This window comes from Eptatretus burgeri, chromosome 9, assembly GCF_056783735.1.
Source record: "Eptatretus burgeri isolate ZD-2024b chromosome 9, Ebu_testis_v1, whole genome shotgun sequence".
Taxonomy (NCBI): domain Eukaryota; kingdom Metazoa; phylum Chordata; class Myxini; order Myxiniformes; family Myxinidae; genus Eptatretus; species Eptatretus burgeri.
In genome coordinates, this window is record NC_140969.1 from 84,494,972 (window position 1) to 84,515,554 (window position 20,583).

Below are 20,583 nucleotides of genomic sequence, written 5' to 3' on the forward strand. Positions count from 1 at the left end.
TTGGTTCACTATGTCCCTCTGTCTGCCCACAAACGTCAGTTTATGATCGAGGAACAACTTTATTTCAATTGAATGTTATGTTTTGAACATGAATCGGAAAACTAAAGTGCAGTTTAGCAGTACTTTGGCTCTGAATTTGTCCTGATCGCACATGCGGAGAGAGGAGTGAGATAACATTTTCACTCTGTCTGGAATGATTTTCAATTTTGTTTGACTACCAGACAAACAGGAGACTTACTGTTTGAAGGGGCGTCATAAGGAATACAGACAACAGGCACGAATAAGTAATGTAATGCGTGGGTGGTTACAGGCATTGCTTAAAGTGGTGTGAAAGACGCTGCATCAACAGCGGTAAACTTCTGAAAGTTTATTTTTTCCAACAACCTTTAAAATCTTTGTTTATTTCAATTTAATTGTATACTTGAACACGGTAGAACACAAATTGCCTTTTTTGGCACTTTCAAAACCCATCCGTTTTCGCAGTACTGTACTTGGACAAAATATTATGGCATCTTACATCATCTCGACCAATCAAATTTGCTGCTTGCAGACCCCGCCCATGTCCTTTTTCTCAAGACTGTGTGCGGTAAGGTGTTCTCATGAACCCTCCAGTTATTAATTATTACTATGCACCATGCATTGTATGTAGAGAGCATCAGTTCTGCTGAAGCAGTTTCTTGGCGAGGATTACAGTCCTGGATGGGTCACCACTCCAATGCGGATACTCTACTGAGTGTGCAGGAACTTGTAATTTGTTCATGGTGCCGGCGAGAACTCACCGACTCTTCATGAAATACATCGTGGGACTTTTAGGATCCACCAACAAATGCAGGCAGGACCAAACGTCAATACCTCACCCTCTGTGGGAAACACCAGGATGGTACTTTATAGCTCAGTCACGATTCAAACTAAAGATAGACAGCTCAGATGCAATTGTGCACATTTATAGGCTATCCTATCAGCCCATGTGATTGTGTTTCACAAAACAAAATGCCATCCATACATGTTTAATCAATCACTTATGTATAAACGACAAAATTAAAAAAAATTACACTCGTTAGTCTATTTCTCCCTTTATCACATATCATGATATGACAGAATCTCATCACATTGTGAATAAAACGATGTTTTGTCATTATTCAATTTTAACAGTGTGTGTGTGTGTGTGTGTGTGTGTGTGTGTGTGTGTGTGTGTGTGTGTGTGTGTGTGTGTGTGTGTGTGTGTATGTATGTATATATATATATATATATATATATATATATATATATATATATATATATATATATATATATATATATATATATATATATATATATATATATATATATATGTATGATTGACCCCTCCCACACTCCTCGAGCTGAATAAGCTGCGTAAAGCAACCCAAGAAGACTGACTCAAGGTAAGTGCTAATGCTGTTTCAAACCCTTCCCAGAGTTCCTCAACAACTATAAAGACGTTCACACATAGTACACACATGAGAATCCCAATGCCACACACGACACCCCCTCAGCAACCGGACCGGTTTCATCACTTATTGGCGAGTCATCAGTATAGTCATAGGCTCCCCAACTTGGCAAGTCATGCGAGTCATAGACAGCAATGCATACCAATGAGGCTCCCACACATGTATCACGTGCAAACGTCAAATGCAGTCAATAAATAAATAAATAAATAAAGACCCGCCCAGATCACTGACCTGTGAATGGAGAGAAGAGCCAATCAGCTCTCACCTAACCCCAGCCACCTGGGTGGTACATATATATATATATATATATGTATATATATATATATATATATATATATATATATATATATATATATATATATATATATACACATGTTATGCATTATAAAGATGATAATTCATCTAGGATCACTTATGAACACAGATGATTCAAAATCACCTGAGAGTGGCAATTCCACAACATTGATGCAGGACATATCTCACGAGATTGTGGATCGATACCTACTGCTTATAATTTAAAACACCTCACTGCATTGGAAAATGTGGGGACAGGAATATTGTCCTGTAAATCGTAAATAATTGTAATACCCTCCCCAACCTAGAGGCAGCGCTACATGATGCATATTTACATTGAGAATTTGCGTCCCCCCTCTCTCACTACCACCACTCCCCTGCCCCCAAGACCACCTGCAAAGATAAAAACACCACTATACATTAACTGGGGTCATGCTGATCCTCTGTAGCATGTCTGAATGTAATTGTCCCAGTTTATAGCTAGCGAATTAGGTGAAGTAGTTTGGATAGTTGCTTTCACGAGACATCTCGCTGTAACCGAGATTGTGAATGGGGTGAAAGGAGAAGTCGGAAAGGTGGGAAAGGAGGTGATGAGGAAGGAAGAGTAGATAAAGTTTGTCATGCCAAAATATGAAGATGAATAGGGGTAGGAAAATAGTTAACTATTCCATCATTTTTATGAGGAAATGAAGAAATAATATGTAATGATGTAAGAATACCCTCTTGCTTTTAAGAAAGGGAGAGGGGAGGGTGGGGAGGGGCAAAGAGGCAACCGAGTTAGGGTTGAGGCTTTGGGGGGGGGGAGTGGTTGAGGGCTTGTGGTGGGGGGAGGGATTTGAAGCTTTGGAGTTGGGGTGGGGGAGTTGAGGATTTGCATTTGGTGGGGGAGTTGAGGACTTTGACTTGGGGGAGGGGGGAGAGTTGAGGACTTGAGGTCAGGACGGGGGTAGGGGAGTTCAGGACTTGGGGTTGTGGGGAGAGGGGGGTGATTCAATCAAGCAATATCTTTAGGTAGCACATGGCTCGACAATATTAAATTGCCATATTTAACTATTTTTAGCATAATATTGTTGGTCACATTTTGCATTATGCAGGATTATGGCAGGTACCTGCTAGTATAAATATATATATATATATATATATATATATATATATATATATATATATATATATATATATATATATATATATATATATATATATATATATATATCTAACAACTATAAATCAAGTGGTATTTGTGTAAATGTACTTCAGAACACTTGAGAAATTATCACAGCAACGAAACTCACGGCACTCCGTGTGGTAGCAAACTCCAACAGAGCCGAACCTTTTCGAGAGTCGGAAACCAGCACGTTCAGTACCTCTCCATACTGCAAAGGGAAAAAGAACAATTATCAGAAGATTTGAGAGAATCCAAAATTTCTACATTTTTACCAATTATTCATTTTGACATCGAATGACTTAACCTGTGTTCGGAATGAGGAAGATTATTATCAGTCCAAGTATTGTTCTGGCCTTTTACTTTATAGAGGTAAATTCCAAAACAGTGACCCGTGGATAAACCAGGAAATGTGAGACTGGGAGAGGCCATTTCTTGTCAACAGAATCAAGTCTTGTGGAAGAGCAAGAACACTGGATGGATCAGGATGCAAAAGAACAAAAGAAACAGCAGAAAGAGAGGGGGGGGAGAAACACCAACAGTATGGGTAAAGGATAAATATGGGGAGACATGGACAAACAATTGCTATGGGAAGGAATGGGGGCCAGGAGAAGACACATGGGGTGGACAAGATGGATACAGAAGGAAACTGCAAGGAGGGAAAACTGGAAATTTGGAAGGAGGAGGGATTGGGGTGGAGGGGGGGAGGTGGGGTTAACGTGAGTAGGAACCTGGAGGGAAGAATGAGATTGAAGAGAATGTGGAAGTTGGTTCCACAGGTGGGGATAATAGAGGAACAAATGAGTGGAGGAGAGCAGTGATCCTGGATTTAGGTAGTTTCACCAGAAGGGGGTTGAGGGTGGACCATGTGAGCCCTGCAGAAACCTGTGGGGGGGGACAAAGCATGGAAAGAGCAGGGAGTGCAAGGCCAGAAAGGAGGTACAAGACAGAGAGACCATCCACATGTATGCAATGGCAAAGTGATTGACCCATAAACTCAGCTTAATTGCGGGAGATTCCAATAACGTTGAAGGCCTTGGTTTCCACAGTGTAAAGCTGTGCAAAATGTGAGGCAGGGGATCCAGCCACGAGGGGAGAGCAGGTCCCCATCATGTTGTGGACGAAAGCATTGTACGTGGATAGGAGTTCAGGTGTGCCAATGAAGGACTTTGTATGATGGAGGATGCCCAGTAGTCGGTGGCTGGCTTTGAAGGCCAATTTTGAAATGTGGTTTAAAAAGATCATGGCTGATAATGAGACCCAGGAGTTTGAATGACTGAACTCTCGCAAGAGTATTGTTAAGACAGTTGATAGGGGGGTTTGCCAGATGGTCCTTCCGTATGGTCAAACTGTTAAACACAGGGGAGGCTCTGTGACTGTCTGGGGTAGTATCTCAGGTTTTAGTGTTGGGAAACTTGTTAAAGTCAATGGCACACTAACAAAAGTACAAGCAGATACTGAAGCACCATGCAATTCCCAGTGGAAATAGTTCAATCAGAAGCGGAACCCAAATAGGTAGTTTCATGCAAGAAGACAATGATCCAAAACACACTTCCAATATAATAAAACAGTGTTTGAAGAACAATATTACAGCTGGTGTGCTCCAAGTGTTAGAATGGGCACCCCAGAGTCTGGACATGAGTCCATCGAGACTATATGGGCTTTCCTGGAAACAAAGAATACCAAGAGGAACCAAACTAACCTTACATAACTATGGAATGTACTACAGAATATTTGGCAAAATATTCCTGTAAGAGTGCTTCAGTCTTCAGTCGTATGCAGGAATCATGGGTTAGAGAGTGGTGGCACTCAAGAAGGGCAGACACACATTGTATTGACGAACACCATAAAATGACCTGTTCTTGTTATTTACTTTAGCAGTTTGTTTCACACAAATTTATAAATGCTGTTAAATCACAATAATAATCACATATGGCTGTTATCAATCATAATTTGATGAATTTACTCTAAAGTATGAATATCATTGAAATAACCCAAACTTTTACAGTCATGTATACACACGCACCTTCTGAAAAATGTGCATGAGAACCTCTTTAGAATATCCTCCATTTGATTCATCGGTGCTTCCACTTTTCCATTTGAGCTGCGGTCAGACACATCCAAATAAATTGAAACAACATTATATTACTGAAGCATGGAGGAGATTAACAAGGCTTATCTGGAAAAGAAAAAAAAAAGGTAATTAGAAAGGAAACAAAAATTAAAAACAAAAAACAAAACAAACCAAAGTTAAAAATTACATGTGCTGGTCTTTTTTTATAAAGGCATTTCAACAGTTCATGTAAGGTGCAAACCTTCAGTTTGGGCGTGACGTCGTTCTTTATGTTTGCACTGGAATATCCTGCAGACCGGAAGGGAAGTTCAGATTTGTAAGTGCGGCCTTCAAGCTCGACGATTGTTCAGTGACTGGGTGAACTGCCAAAGGCTTTCTCAAATAAATATCTGAGATGTGGTTTTTAAAAGAAAAGAAACTTACTTTTCTATAGTCATGCCAGATTTTCTTTTCCTTTCCCATCGTTGAACATCATAAACAGCCCTTACATCATGTGGTGTTTAAGGAAATATAAACAATTCTCACAATTGGATTGTGGAATTAAAAGGTGAAAAAAAATGGTTCATCATCACCATGGTTTGATCATTACCACGACCCATATGGATGCAGATACAGAAGTCAAACCGAATGGCTCATCGAAGATGCACATCAAACTATAACCATGGAATCAACCATTCATCACTCAAAATCAAATTATAACCAGATCACACAATTAATTTCAGAACTCCCAAAGTGGCAGTCAAAAAAGAAATAAGTATTGTGTACAGAAAACGGAATCTTCCATTGCATGGAGACAAACACACACAAGCCCGCACACAAAGGCAGTGTGTGAGCATGCATCCATAATTACCTTCTCCTTCACCTACACCCTTCTTCCAGATTTACACATGGAGAAATCACCAGGAAGAGTCTTCTTTTGATTAAAAATTCACATTTCAAATCGTATAACATTCACAGCTTGCTTCAGGGTGCATTTTTTTTTCATACAAGCAAAGAAATGTTTTCTTCCAAATTCTTTGTCCTGCATGTGATACAAGTCATATAAAAGACCAAATAGCATTGGAGCCTTCAGGAGGAACCTGAATAGGTAAAGATGGAGTTATCAGGAGGACCCTGAATAGGTAAAGATGGAGTTATCAGGAGGACCCTGAATAGGTAAAGATGGAGTTATCAGGAGGACCCTGAATAGATAAAGATGGAGTTATCAGGAGGAACCTGAATAGGTAAAGATGGAGTTATCAGGAGGAACCTGAATAGGTAAAGATGGAGTTATCAGCAGGAACCCGAAAAGGGAAACATGGAGTCATCGGGAGGAACACAACTAGGTCAAGATGGAGTCATCGGGAGGAACCCGACTAGGTAAAGATGGACTCATCAGGAGGAACCAAACTCAGTAAGGATTTAGTCATCAGGAGGGACCGAAATAGGTAAAGATGGAGTCATCAGGAGGAACCTGACAAGGTAAATATGGAGTTATCAGGAGGAACCAAACTCAGGAAAGATTTAGTCATCAAGAGGGACCCAAATAGGTAAAGATGGAGTCATCAGGAGGAACTTGACAAGGTAAAGATGGAGTTATCAGGAGAAACCCAAAGAGGTAAAGATGGAGTCATCAGGAGGAACCCAACTTGGTAAAGATGGAGTCTTCAGGAGGGATCCAAATAGGTAAAGATGGAGTCATCAGGAGAAACCCAAAGAGGTAAAGATGGAGTCATCAGGAGGGACCCGAATCGGTAAAGATGGAGTTATCAGGAGAAACCCAAAGAGATAAAGATGGAGTCATCAGGAGGGACCCGAATCGGTAAAGATGGAGTTATCAGGAGAAACCCAAAGAGGTAAAGATGGAGTCATCAGGAGGAACCCAACTTGGTAAAGATGGAGTCATCAGGAGGGACCCAAATTGGTCAAGATGGAGTCATCAGGAGAAACCCAAAGAGGTAAAGATGGAGTCATCAGGAGGGACCCGAATCGGTAAAGATGGAGTTATCAGGAGAAACCCAAAGAGGTAAAGATGGAGTCATCAGGAGGGACCCGAATCGGTAAAGATGGAGTTATCAGGAGAAACCCAAAGAGGTAAAGATGGAGTCATCAGGAGGAACCCAACTTGGTAAAGATGGAGTCTTCAGGAAGAACCTGACAAGGTAAAGATGGAACCTGACAATTTCACATTTTAGGAGCACCAGCAGAAACTCTGTTGTTGAACCTTGGCAAAAGAAATATTCCTAAATGACCGGAACAAAGCAAAGCTAGTACCATCAAAATGTAGAACTACAATGAACTTGATCGACAGTTACAAGGTTATCATTTGAACTTACACTTGTTCCAATTACTTTCTCAATAAGGAAGATGCATAACAAGATGTTTTACCATTCCATACAAAAATTTACCGCACAGAGTCCCAGGCACGTGTTAAGCAAACCTCGTTGTGCCTGACGCTGCAGCTGCTCTTTAATAAGACGCTGCTCTTCCTGCAATTGCCGTGAGCCTTCTTCACGGAGCCTCATGATCTATCAACACAAGGATGAGAATTCCGTTATCCTGTCAAATGCAATAATTATACAATTTATGAACCAAATGTTGGGGAATGATCAAACAGAAAAAACACACAGGAATGTAAGAAATGACAACAAAGAATAAACTCAGAGAATATGACATTGAGGAGTGTGTTGGTGAGCAATTGTTTGGGTGTGATAGAACAGAGATGAGAAGATTGATTGACAAACTTTGAAATTCCCAAGCGACTGGAGGGAACGAGATGAACCGAGAGGTTTTTGAAAACATCATTGTAAGGAAGTCTGAAGGTCAAACAGTTGAATCGCAAATCAATTGCGCATTGGGATAATAATTATTTATTAGGTGTGGAGGTGGGTGAGAGGAAACATTCTGAGAATAAAATTATACCACCACCACTAAAAAAATTAAATAATGTGAGATCCAAATCCAAATTTAACACTGATCAGTACAATGTGGTCGGTCTGTAAGCTGACCTTTACACCAGAAAAGGGAAACTCGAGGAACAAAGAAAGAAAGATTTTACTTTCATACCTTTAAAGGGAACTATAACAATTAACTATAACACGGAATAACGATAACGAACCTTGTGATTTTATTATAATAGTCGAACAACAATGCAACGAAGGTGGACATTTTGAGAGAAAAATATGTGAAAGTCTATAGATAAATCTGATCGGTAACATGAGCTTATGTTTCATTCACTAAATGAGAAAAATCAGGTTCAAATGAGTGTCAATCAGCAATTCTCAGGTGAATTTTGTTTCAAATCATTATTCCTCATTATATGTAATTTTGTCTTCAGCAGATCAATGCAGAAAATGCAAAACATTGAGAGCAAACTTGTGCCAGATCTGTGCACTTCAGATGTATTGTTGCGAATCTGGAAGCCTTGAGCACTCAACATACAGGTCCCATAGAACAGTTATATCGGTAAGTATGTGTCTTTAGTTGGGGTCCTCGTCCCGTGTCTAATGGGTGAATAAATGTAAATGCGCTGTGAGTTACTTTGATAGTCAGGGTTTTCTTTCATTTTTACACCCCTCATAACTAGGACAACACCAACATCACCTTCACCTCGCTCTGGCCGACGCCATTGCCTACGTGCGTGTCAGCACGTACGTGGGCGGAGCCCACGCAGAATAAAGTTCCTCTGGCTGTTTGGTGGGCGGAGCTCGGGTGGCCGCTCGCGGCTCGCTGGTGTCTGGATTCGGCTCGCCTCTCGCTGGCGCCCGGTTCAAATCAGCTCAAAGACCACATGAGGTGGACAGGTCCGAGGAAGGCTGTGGCCACCATTTATTTTGGGTGTGTGTGTGTTTGTGACGCCAGTCGAGTAAGTAATAAATTGTTAAGTGCCTTGCTGTACATACGTGCATCTCTTTAGTCGGATAACTCTGCTTTGTGCGTGCTTCCCTCCTTCCCCCCATTATAAATAAACCCATGTGTTAGATGTATCAGTTCGTTTTGTGTTTCTTTTATTGGCTTAGCGTGACGCGTGTTGGTGAATTGTAAAGACTGTTGCTGCTGTAAAGGGGCATTTGGACTGACGGATCTCGGTGATCATCCGCTCGGGTCGCACACGGTTTGAGCACGCCAGCAGCTCGTTCTGTACGAGCGCAGTCGAGGGCGTGAATACTCGGTAAACTCGCCACGTGGAGTTCTAGGTATTTTGAAGATTGGCAAATAACCCTGTACCACGTGGTGTAATTATTGATGATTCACGGTCCGGTAAGGGACCCGTACTTGTCGGAGTTTTCCGAAAGGTACGATCTAAATTCCGGGTGTTCGGTGGCACCGACTCTACTGCTCCATCTTGCGATCGTGCTTGTCGCCGATACCTGGTCCGCAACAGTATTACAATATAAACCAGAAAGAGCAATCAACGATTGCAGGCCCTCACCAGGGCTTGGTTTATGTGGTTTTATAGTACATATTTTATAGACGTACTCACATTCTAATTGTACATAATTTATAAGGATAAATGGTTGAAAAAATATAACATGTACTACTGGCTACCACTTGGTGGCTATTGTGGCTTACACGAGCACATTCTGCGCAAACAAACAAACGGACCAAAATACAATTCCCTCTCCTCTGGCGAAAGGTACTAATCTATCTATAATTCCAGCAATATCTGTGTGTGTGTCTGTGTGTCTGTGTGACCGCTGTTTCTCGACAACCGCTGGTCCGATCTAATTGAAACTTGCCAGATATATTGCTGGGGACCTGAGGATGTGCCATTTAAAAGGTTTGATATTAATCGGACAAGTGATTCCCAAATTATGGCCATTTATTTACCAAACCAATGACAAGACACGTTGTTGCGTGGGCGTGGCTGATGGGGAAGGGAAGCACAGCCGCGTTCCCCATTACGGGTTACAACGTATGGACTTCCGGAGAGTGATGACTTCGTGTATTCTAATAATTTCTCGATTTCTTATGCACATTTATGGATAAACACAATGCCGCAAGTTATGATCGTTTTCATATTAGACGGTGCATAAATTTCGGTAACATCAGAGTGCTGGTATGCTCCGAATCAGGAAGTAATTTTTTTTCTCTCTTCTCTTTTTGTTTTTCCTTGGGATGACATTGCGAAAAGGCAAAATACTTGGCGCTAATTGAATAATTGGCCATTAAAACCTAAATTGCGAATCATCGTAACTGTGATATGCGAACTTCCGCGCCACCCACGTACGGGCACGCGAGAGCGAAGAAACGGCCTGTGTGGTTGTTGTTTGTTGCTCGCGGTTGGAATATTTATTTATTAATTTTTTTTGATATATTGTTTTTTTTTTTACGGGTACGTACTAGTAATATTAATAATAATAGTAGTAAAAACGAGGAATGTATGTTTGTCGGACGCTGCCGCTGATGACATCTTTGTTGGAGATTTGTTTGAGTTTGCATATCCCATGTGTTTTCGGATTCGCAGAAGAATTTCCTTCCCCTGCAGCTATGGGTGTCACGATGCATGTTCCTCATCTTTCCAGCCTCAGGTGAAACGTCCTGACACGGTCTGACATAGTCTGGCCTCAAACTGCCAACAGCTTCGCTCGCTCAACATGTGGAGATCCGCCGGGCTGATGGAGGTCGGATTGGCACACCTGACATCCCGTTGTAAGGATATTGAGGTATGTGGCCTGACAGAAACACGACTACAATGCTTGAAAATTTCTGTTGTTGAATAAGGAGAAAGCGGTATGTTTGGGACAATATTTCCTTCCATATAGAAAATTTAAGTTTCTTTTAAGAAGTGATTTCCATTCTTTCCACATGGACAGTCAATCAAACTTGTAACGTTTCGCATCGATCTGTTAAGCAATTTCAGAGAAGATTTTTTACCTCCGCCACCGAAGATGGATGGAAGTAATGTTTTCACACACGTCTGTCTGTTTCTTTGTGAACAAAATATCTCAAAAAGTTGTGGACGGATGTGAATGAAATTTAGTGGAGAGCTTGTGTATGTGACAAGGACGAAATGATTAGATTTTGGTGAAGATACGAATCCGGATCCGGACCTGAGAAATTTAAAAGTGATTCTTCACCATTGAGAGATCGGGCCGAAAACGACACATAGCAGGATATCTCAAAAAGTTAAATACGGATTCGGACAAAGCATGTCCGAATCCACATCCGGCCGATCAGTGGGAGGCAAAACGTAAACTGATCAACATGGTGGAGGTACGAGTTCTCCCGAGTGCCCTTCTAGTTTATACAGCATATATACTGTATTGTGACTTTCAACAACCAACTCTCCTCCTCTCATCACACCCCCTCTTCCCTCCCCTTTCCTCATGGTTTTAAATCCTCTTTATTCTTCCTTCCAGTATCTTGATAAATCAGAACACTGAATAGTTTTGTTGAGCAGGTTAGTTTGTCAAGTTATATTTTTTCGGAAACACTGGTGGCTATAATGCCTCTCTGATTGTCCAATGCAGTTCTTGAATAAATGGGAATTTAAAAACTGCATGCAACACTGATGCTGATTTTCTTGTTCCACAATTAAACTGTTCCACACAGGGCCTGGACCTTGGCTGGTGTACGCGTGCGCGGACAGACGGTGGCACTCTCGTCGAGATGGTGCGAGAGCTGCCCAGACTACGCCGACTGGTGTTAACGGCTCACCGCTCCATCAGCGACACTGACCTCGAATCGCTCGCCAATCACTGCCCTTTACTGGAGCACCTGGACGTACTGAGTACGGGAATTCAGGGGATCATTGGAACTGGCGTGTCTGGATCCAAGAAGGTCACAGAGGTTGCTCGATGTGGAAGGAAAATAAAAATTGCAAGTCGAAATAAGAACGGCACTCGGTGGAGTGCGTACCTCCTCCAGGCTGAACAGTTTACATTTTTTCGTCCACTGATCGGCTGGATCTCCATTGGGACCTGAACCAAAATCTAATCGGCTTGTTCTTGTCACCAACACAACTCATCCACCAAGTTTCATCAGAATCCGTCCATATACCGTTTTGAGATATCGTTTTGACCCACTATCAATGGTGAAGAATCGCTTAAAAAATTACAGTTTTCGGTTCCAGATCTTCACCAAAATTGAATCATTTTGTCCTTATCGTCCTGGTGGATGTATTCGCTCCACTGAGTGCTGTTGTACTGCAGTTTCGTACTTTGTTAACTGTACACCAAAGCTCCAGGTGACAGCTATTTTCACCCTTGTTTGCCATTCATCGGAGCGATTATATCTCTGTGCGTGTGGCAGGTGCTCCGCTGGTGACCCCAAGAGGGGTGTTTCACCTGCTTGATACCTGTCAGCAAATGTGCTTCCTTGACATTTCCTTCTGCTTCTGGGTGGACGAGGAGATGGCCTTCCAACTTACACATCGCTATCCACACGCCTCCATCAAGTATACCAGCTTCCGGTGAGGTCACATGACCCGTTCAGAGTTGCAAACACCTGAGGAGCACTCTGATCCATGCATGAGAAGCCGATTGTATCATGTCGGTGATGATCGTCTAAATGCTGAACTTAATTAGAACCAAAGCTACAAGTGTAGGGTTATCAGCACGTTTCTCAAATGTGACGTTTAACGAAAAAAAAAAAATTTTAATTAGACAAACTGAAAGGACTACTTTTTGTTTATCAATATTATCCACCAAACGTTCAAATTGATAAATGTTCAGCAAACACCCCGTTCAGCAGTTCCAATGACTTTTGACTAAGTGATACTGAAATCAGGAAAATTACCAAATACCAGGATCTGAAAAATGAGGTTAAGGAGCATTTGGAATTTAAGAAAGCTGAAGTTATACCAGTGATCGTGAGAGCTACAGGAATGATAAATAAAACCTTCACCGAGTCCTTAAAAACCATTCCGGGGAATGAATACTACTAGAAATGAACGACAGTTGGAGGATGTGTTGGGTTCAGTGACGATCCTGAAAAGAACCCTCGAACGAAACTGTGAGAACAAGAAAACTTCACAACTTGCCCTATCAAACATGACCCTTTACCAAAATGGAGGTGGATACACACACACACAAACAAACACACACACTCAAACACACACACATACTCAAACAAACACACACACACTCACAATCAAACACACACGCACGCACGCACGCACGCACGCACGCACGCACGCACGCACGCACACACACACACACACACACACACACACACACACACACACACGATAAGTGTAAACATGAACTGGAATCACATTTTGTTTCTCAAACTTTTGGATATCTTTAATCCCACAAGTGTGTTTGTTGTTCCTCTTGTTGGAAGTTCTTCACATCACCTGTCAGGGTTTATTCTTTGTTCGTCCTTGTGATCTGGTGTACAGGTGGAAACCATTAAATTATTTGTTTTCCCAATCGTTTCAGCCTTCATCTTTGATTACTTTCCCAGTTCAATGTAAATTGGATCTTGAATCTGATTGTAGTTATTTATGGACGAATATAAATTATTAATTGTATCAAGGTCCAGCTACCCTTTTCCATTTGAAAGATGAGAATTCACTTTCTTTCCTGAACTTAACCCTCATCCACCAACATATTGTTACGGATTTCAGAATCCGATCCGACGGATGCATCCAAACATCCAGGTCCTCAGACAGTTATTTCCCTCAATGCATGTCCAAGATAGACCCAACCCCATGTCTGGTAGGATTCTAACTTTGATGCGTTGAGAAGGGTAAATAATTTTCATAGATTCCCTCTCTTATGGAAAGCTCCTTTTTCTCTTTACGACAGACACATTCATGCACGTGAGATAGCCGTTAGCCCATCGGAGGCTCGACACCCACCTCTTTCCATCGACGTTTGACACCCGTTCAGCAGCTCCATGGATGCTAACTGGCTCTTTTTCGTATCGGGCTGAACATTGAGGTGATAATTGTTGTTGACGTTTTATGAGCGATTCACGTTTTCACTCGGTAATTCTGGCAAATGTCTGCTTACTGCCGATCGTCGTTGCAGTGGCATTGCAATGATCGCGAGATTGGCAGTTGGTGATGTGTAACGATGCGCCAATAGGCAAGGTGGATTTGGCTGAAGTCTCCTTGAGGCTCCGCCCAGACTGGCCGCCAATAAAAAGGACGAGTGGACCGTTTTTTCAGTCATTTGGCGATCGCTGGCTGCGGTTCTTACAGCGTTGAGAGTTTTGCAACAGTTTGTGTCAGTTGGTGACAGTTAGGTGACGGCTCTGTTCAGCTCGTCAGTTCCAGTCAGACTGTTGCTCCAGTCAGTTCCAGTCAGATGGTTGCTCCAGTCAGTTCCAGTCAGACGATTGGTGAGCCGACGACAGTCGAGTTTGTGACAGTTGGTGACGGCCTTGTAGCCTTCCAGCTTCTCACAGCGCCTCGACGCCTTGCGGTTTCTCATAGCGCCTCAGCTTCTCACAGATCCTAACAGCTGTCCATTGGTTGTGGCTTCTGGTGTCTCCTGATAGTGGGTGACGCTCGGACCGTTAATCCTGGTTCTGCTCGAGACCTGCTCTTGGCGTACCTGATTCTTGGGGGTGACGTCAATTGGTTTTCGAGCCTGTTTGCGAGTGGATGCACGGCAAGGCTGGGCACTGGCAACGGACAAGGCACGCTCACACATTTCAGGATGTTCTATTTGACGTACAACGACTTATATTTGGTGAGCGAGACTGGATTTCTCTCCCCCACTGAATGAACTGCTGGGTGCCCTTGTCTCGTGTTTAATTAAGTAAGGCATAGTGATAAGCATCTGCTCTTTGTCTCTTACTGTCAGTGCCCGATTAATTCTTTATTTGCTTACAATCATTTTTATTGAATTGAATTTACTTATTTTTACCACACGGAAATGAAAAGTTCTTTTTATTTATTTTTTCCTTATTAATAAATTCCTTTGTTGACGTTCCAACCTGTCCGTGCTTGTTCTTTCCTTCCATTGATCCAACATTGTCCGAACCTAGATAGACTGGGAAGCAAATACCAAACGAATTGACCTGTAATAATTGGCACGCACCAGCGGTTAAACGCTTGGCCGCCCTAATTAAGATCTAATCAAAATAAGATTGATGCTTTGCCGAGGGCGTGCTCCCCATTCAGGAATCCATGGGACCTCAAGTTGAACGTCAAAATTAGACGGTGGACACTGGAACTCGTAGTTAACTAGGTGGCGTTCGTGGTTCTAAAGCAACCCACCGTACCACAAAGTTAATTGTGAGCAGTGGCCACAGGTCCAGCTCTTCCGAGGACAAACTGGGATTAACACTCTCTACCCTTGGCCATAACAATATGTATATATATATATATATATATATATATATATATATATATATATATATATATATATATATATATATATATATATACACACATATACACACACATAGATATATTCATCTAATATTGTTGTTTGAATAATTTTTAAAATGCTGTTCGTATTTTAAAATAATTGTCGTCATGTGTGATTGTTTTTTCAGTTTGTGAATTGATGGTAGCAAACTGAAGGTGCACACCGAGGAAGGGTCCACACTTTTTCAAAAAGTAATTTTTGTTCTGTTTTTTTTGCGTGTGTTCAAATTGTTTTGTTTGGTATTTTTCAAATTGTTTTGTTGTGTTTGTTTTGTAAATTGCTTGGTTAAATAATTTTTTTTCAATCAAAATGTGTCCTGCATTCATTTTACAACAATATATTGGTGTTGGTTGATGTTATTGCTGGTTTTTTATATTTATGCTGAACATTTATTTGAGCATTTTCATATGAATTTTAGCATGTGAATGCCACAAAGTAAGGCCGATGTGCTCGTCCAGTCACGTGACACTAACGCACTGAGACAAGAACCGATGTTTGGTTTTGCACTGTCGAGTGGAATTCAGCAGCAAATTCTAGAAAACAAGACATCGCGCAAACTGTAGAGGAGTGAGGTGTCGATCTGTCCTGTTAGGTTTTGCACGAACCAAGTGAGTGTTCATGGAAGCGATCGCCTCATTTTTACCCAGATTCCCTCATGTATAGTTTGTTTCAAAAAGAACACCCAATACAATATATACTGTATATATATATATATATATATATATATATATATATATATATATATATATATATATATATATATATATATATATATATATATATATATTACAGTGCAATCAAAGTGGTCAGTAACTTTGCGAGAGCTTTTCTGTCCTAAAATTGTCGTAATTGATTTGATACCCCCCCCTCACTTTTTTTGCTTATCTTATTACAATATGTTATCCATTTTAAAGTCAAATTTGAAAGCAAGTTCTTCATGGAATCACCTTTATTTTCTTCAACCAAAAACTTTGAACATTACTCTAGTGGAATGAAGTTGTTTGTCAACTGTGGTTTAAGTTTTTATTTTATTACGAAAATGGATAATGAGTTGAGTACAATTTTTGCAGTGTGGTGTGCCTTGACAGAGCTGGCAGCTCGATAAATTAGAGGGTGTGTGCACTATCTTTTAACTGTCTCACCAAGACTCACATTTTGAATTTGCTATAATCTTTCACCTTGGTGATTCATCTGCAGCCCAATGTATCAATGTGTATGCCATCCATCAGAAGGACATTCCGGTGGAGAACCTCTTTGCCAACAATGGTCGGTTGTGAATCTGAGACCCAGGAATTTCCATTGGTGAACGGTAAAATCCCGTTAAAGGTTAAAGAATTTGTAATTTGTTCAGAATGCCAGCGAGTTGTCGCCACAATTCTGAATAAACTACAAATTCCTGCCATCTTCAGGTGAATGTCAGGCCTGGCAAGCCGCTTCATGGAAAGACTTCAGCTAAAAACGCTCCCTGATGTATGAATGCTCTTGGAATCTGGGAATTATTGGGGTCATTAAAGAAATAGTATTAGGTGTGATGTCCCTTGATGTCACTGACTCTCACCCCCTGCCCCTTCCACCATTCTTTATGTGTGATGTACATTTCCTTCTTACTGTGTTATGATAGTTAATATATTCATCAAATTAGAAGGAGCAGGTTTCATTTCATATCAATTTTTAACTCACCAAATTCTAATCTGCACATGAAATCATGGCTGGATGAAATGGGAGGTTTAAATGGTAAAAGGACATAACTGTGAAAAATTGATGAAATGCCGTGAAACTCAAACTTTTTCTGTAACTTATCTAACTATAATTCACCATCTGTCCGTCCGTCTATTACCAGGTACCGCAAAAACGGCTGAACCGATTGCAATCATTTTTGGGTGTGTAATCCTGGGACCCCTTGGAGTAAAATAGGCATAAATATAATAACATGATCACCTTGACGGCTCCCATAGGGAGCGGGTGCTTCTAGTTATAATAAAGCCATTTACCATGTTTCAGTTGAATGAGTTAAAGGCTATAGGAAAAAAGTTGGAAAAACCACAGGTGGGATGGACGGACGGACAAACAGACGGGGAGCAAACCTATATTCCCCTCCAGTGAAACCAGGTGGGGATTAATAACTGGAGTTGTAGGCAACTATCAAGGAGTTAAAAGCATCACAGGAAGATTTGAAAGAAGGAACCATGATGCATCTGCAAAATTCGCATTTTTTATACCAGTATGACTACACAAATATATCCATTCATCCAATGGGACCATACTCTGAACAGAGCGTTGGTGCTGCCTTCGCACTCTCCATGGCTATTTGGCATAATCCTGGACAGGTCGCCACTCCAACACAAGATACCAGCAAGCTGGCACTCATTTTGCCAACCTTGGAAGGATGGCAGGCAGAGTAACCCCACCTGGTATTAATTCAATAGTCGAGGGAATTTGAAATCAGAATCTCAAGATCCCAAGCTCACCACCCCAAACAAAAGCTAACACCAGGCATACACAAATATATAAAAGCTGTTTATCTTGTCGAAATAGGCATGAGTGTCTCAGTTGCTAAGAACATCATCTTGGTTGGTAAATGAAATAGTCACGCGTATTAAAATAAGAATCAAAATATAAAAACGGAACCACATTTCAAATTGTGTCTTTGAAGACACAATTTGTGATGACATTAATGGGAAATCTTCAGATGATGGATGATACAAGTCCAAATTTGAATCAAGAGAATGGATCAATGCAACAGACTGTGAAAAAAAAAAAACAATAATTGTGAAAAATAAAGAGTATCTTGAATCTGAACTGTGAGCTGTTTTATGGAAATTTGCAACTGAATCTGAAGATCTGAAGGTAAGAGTTGCAAGAACTGATCAAGGTAACTGAGTTAGAGATGGAACAGTTGCAGTAAATTGAGAATGTATTTCAAGACACAATTTGAGATGCCACAATTTGTGATGACATTAATGGACAATCTTCAGATGATGGAATGGCACTAGGAAGAGAAAATACCTCCACCAGGCTGAAGTTTGAACTTTGTATGCCACTAATAGGTTGGATCTGAATCCGGACCTTACCCAAAATCGAATCGGTTTGTTGTTGTCACCTAACCAACTCATCCACCTAGATTTGTCATAACTCGTCCACAAATTTTTAAGGTATCATGCCACACATAGTTTTTGGCCCCTCTCTCAATGGTGAAGAATGACTTGAAAATTTCTCAAATCCGGATCCGGATCTTCACCAAAATGGAATAAATTAGTCCTTTTCACACACCCAACTTGTCCACAATTCTTTGAGATAACATGCTATGTCGTTTGCGCCCCCATTATTCAATGGTGAAGAATCAGTTTAAAATTAAATAAGTCTTGTATCCAGATCTGGATTTGGATCTTCACAAAAATTGAATCAATTCTTCTTAGTGGCACTCCGAACCAGTTCACCAAGTTTCGTGTGAATCCATCCACAACTTCTTGAAATATTGTTCCACCTACAGTTTTTTGCTCAATCTCTCAACCGTGAAGAATCAATTCAAAAATTTTCAGATCCGGATCTTCACCAAAATTAAGCGTTGCTGTCGTTGGCCAATCACTGACACACACAAAAAAAAATTCAGAACGATTGCTTGAAAATGTGGCCAAAAACCGTGTTACAAACAAACAGACAGACAAACACTCCAAACCAACAGACTTGGCGAAAAAGTTTTCACCAAGTAATAAATAATGCAAACATTCTGAATATCGGTCTCTCTCTCAAACCATGTTTCCTTACTGGAAGGGGGCGATGCCTCACCACATGTCGTTAAACACCCTGGGAAAAGGGGGTGTGAGGAAGGGGTGGGAGAGCGAGGGAGGGAGGCGAGTAAAGAGGGGAGGAATGGTGAAGAGCGAGGAAGGGGGAGGGGGAGAGGGGGAGTCAAAGATAATGTTATGTTCTGCTTTATCAACACACATCCACATTCACACACACGTACACACACACACACACACACACACACACACACACACACACACACACACACACACACACACACACAACCTCACACATACACATTCACACACACGTACACACATAACCTCACACACATACACATAACCTCACACATACACACACGTACACACACACAACCTCACACATACACATACATACACATACGTACACACAAACACCCTCACACATACACACACGCACACACACACACACACAACCTCACACATACACATTCACACACACGTACACACATAACCTCACACACATACACATAACCTCACACATACACACAGGTACACACAGACAACCTCACACATACACATACATACACATACGTACACACAAACAACCTCACACATACACACACGTACACACACACAAAACCTCACACATACACATTCACACACACGTACACATATACACACATAACCTCACACACATACACATAACCTCACACATACACACACGTACACACACACAACCTCACACATACACATACATACACATACGTACACACACACAACCTCACACATACACATACATACACATACGTACACACACACAACCTCACACATACACATACATACACATACGTACACACACACAACCTCACACATACACATACATACACATACGTACACACACACAGCCTCACACATACACACACGTACACACACACACACACACACACACACAACCTCACACATACATACACCTACATACACATACAAACACACACGTACACACACACACACACAAAACCTCACACATACACATTCACACACACGTACACACATACACACATAACCTCACACATACACATTCACACACACGTACACATATACACACATAACCTCACACATACACATTCACACACACGTACAAACATACACACATAACCTCACACATACACATTCACACACACGTACAAACATACACACATAACCTCACACATACACATTCACACACACGTACACATATACACACATAACCTCACACACATACACATAACCTCACACATACACACACGTACACACACACAACCTCACACATACACATACATACACATACGTACACACAAACAACCTCACACATACACACACGTACACACACACAAAACCTCACACATACACATTCACGCGCACGTACACAGATACACACATAACCTCACACACATACTCATACCCTCACCCATACACACGCGGACACTCACACAACCTCACACATACACATACATACACATACGTACACACACACACCCTCACACATACACATACATACACATGCGTACAC

At 41.2% G+C, this 20,583-nt stretch overlaps 2 protein-coding genes and 1 pseudogene across 6 annotated transcripts in view; 2 read left to right on the forward strand and 1 right to left on the reverse strand.

The window, feature by feature from the left end:
* DNAJC17 (DnaJ heat shock protein family (Hsp40) member C17) overlaps window positions 1-20,583 on the reverse strand; it is a 59,654-nt gene that overhangs the window by 20,191 nt on the left and 18,880 nt on the right. For both annotated transcript variants that reach the window (XM_085895878.1, XM_085895877.1), the window contains exons 6-9: window positions 7,419-7,506; window positions 5,241-5,287; window positions 4,952-5,029; window positions 3,056-3,136 (exon numbers count right to left, since the gene is read on the reverse strand). In XM_085895878.1, coding sequence (XP_085752004.1) covers window positions 3,056-3,136; window positions 4,952-5,029; window positions 5,241-5,287; window positions 7,419-7,506 — 294 coding nt within the window. The remainder of the gene's footprint in view (window positions 1-3,055; window positions 3,137-4,951; window positions 5,030-5,240; window positions 5,288-7,418; window positions 7,507-20,583) is intronic.
* LOC147020494 (F-box/LRR-repeat protein 4-like) overlaps window positions 1-20,583 on the forward strand; it is a 49,337-nt gene that overhangs the window by 14,281 nt on the left and 14,473 nt on the right. The window contains exons 1-6 of one of the 4 annotated variants that reach the window (XM_085895880.1): window positions 1,359-1,403; window positions 8,316-8,443; window positions 10,504-10,644; window positions 11,534-11,711; window positions 12,233-12,392; window positions 13,732-14,389. In XM_085895880.1, coding sequence (XP_085752006.1) covers window positions 10,576-10,644; window positions 11,534-11,711; window positions 12,233-12,392; window positions 13,732-13,804 — 480 coding nt within the window. In that variant the 5' untranslated portion in view covers window positions 1,359-1,403; window positions 8,316-8,443; window positions 10,504-10,575 and the 3' untranslated portion in view covers window positions 13,805-14,389. Of the gene's footprint in view, window positions 1-1,358; window positions 1,404-8,315; window positions 8,444-10,503; window positions 10,645-11,533; window positions 11,712-12,232; window positions 12,393-13,731; window positions 14,390-14,428; window positions 14,623-15,433; window positions 15,498-20,583 lie in introns of those variants that run through there. The other 3 variants (XR_015061858.1, XR_015061856.1, XM_085895879.1) reach the window with 3 other exon arrangements.
* On the forward strand, window positions 19,746-20,455 carry LOC147020495 (uncharacterized; annotated as a pseudogene).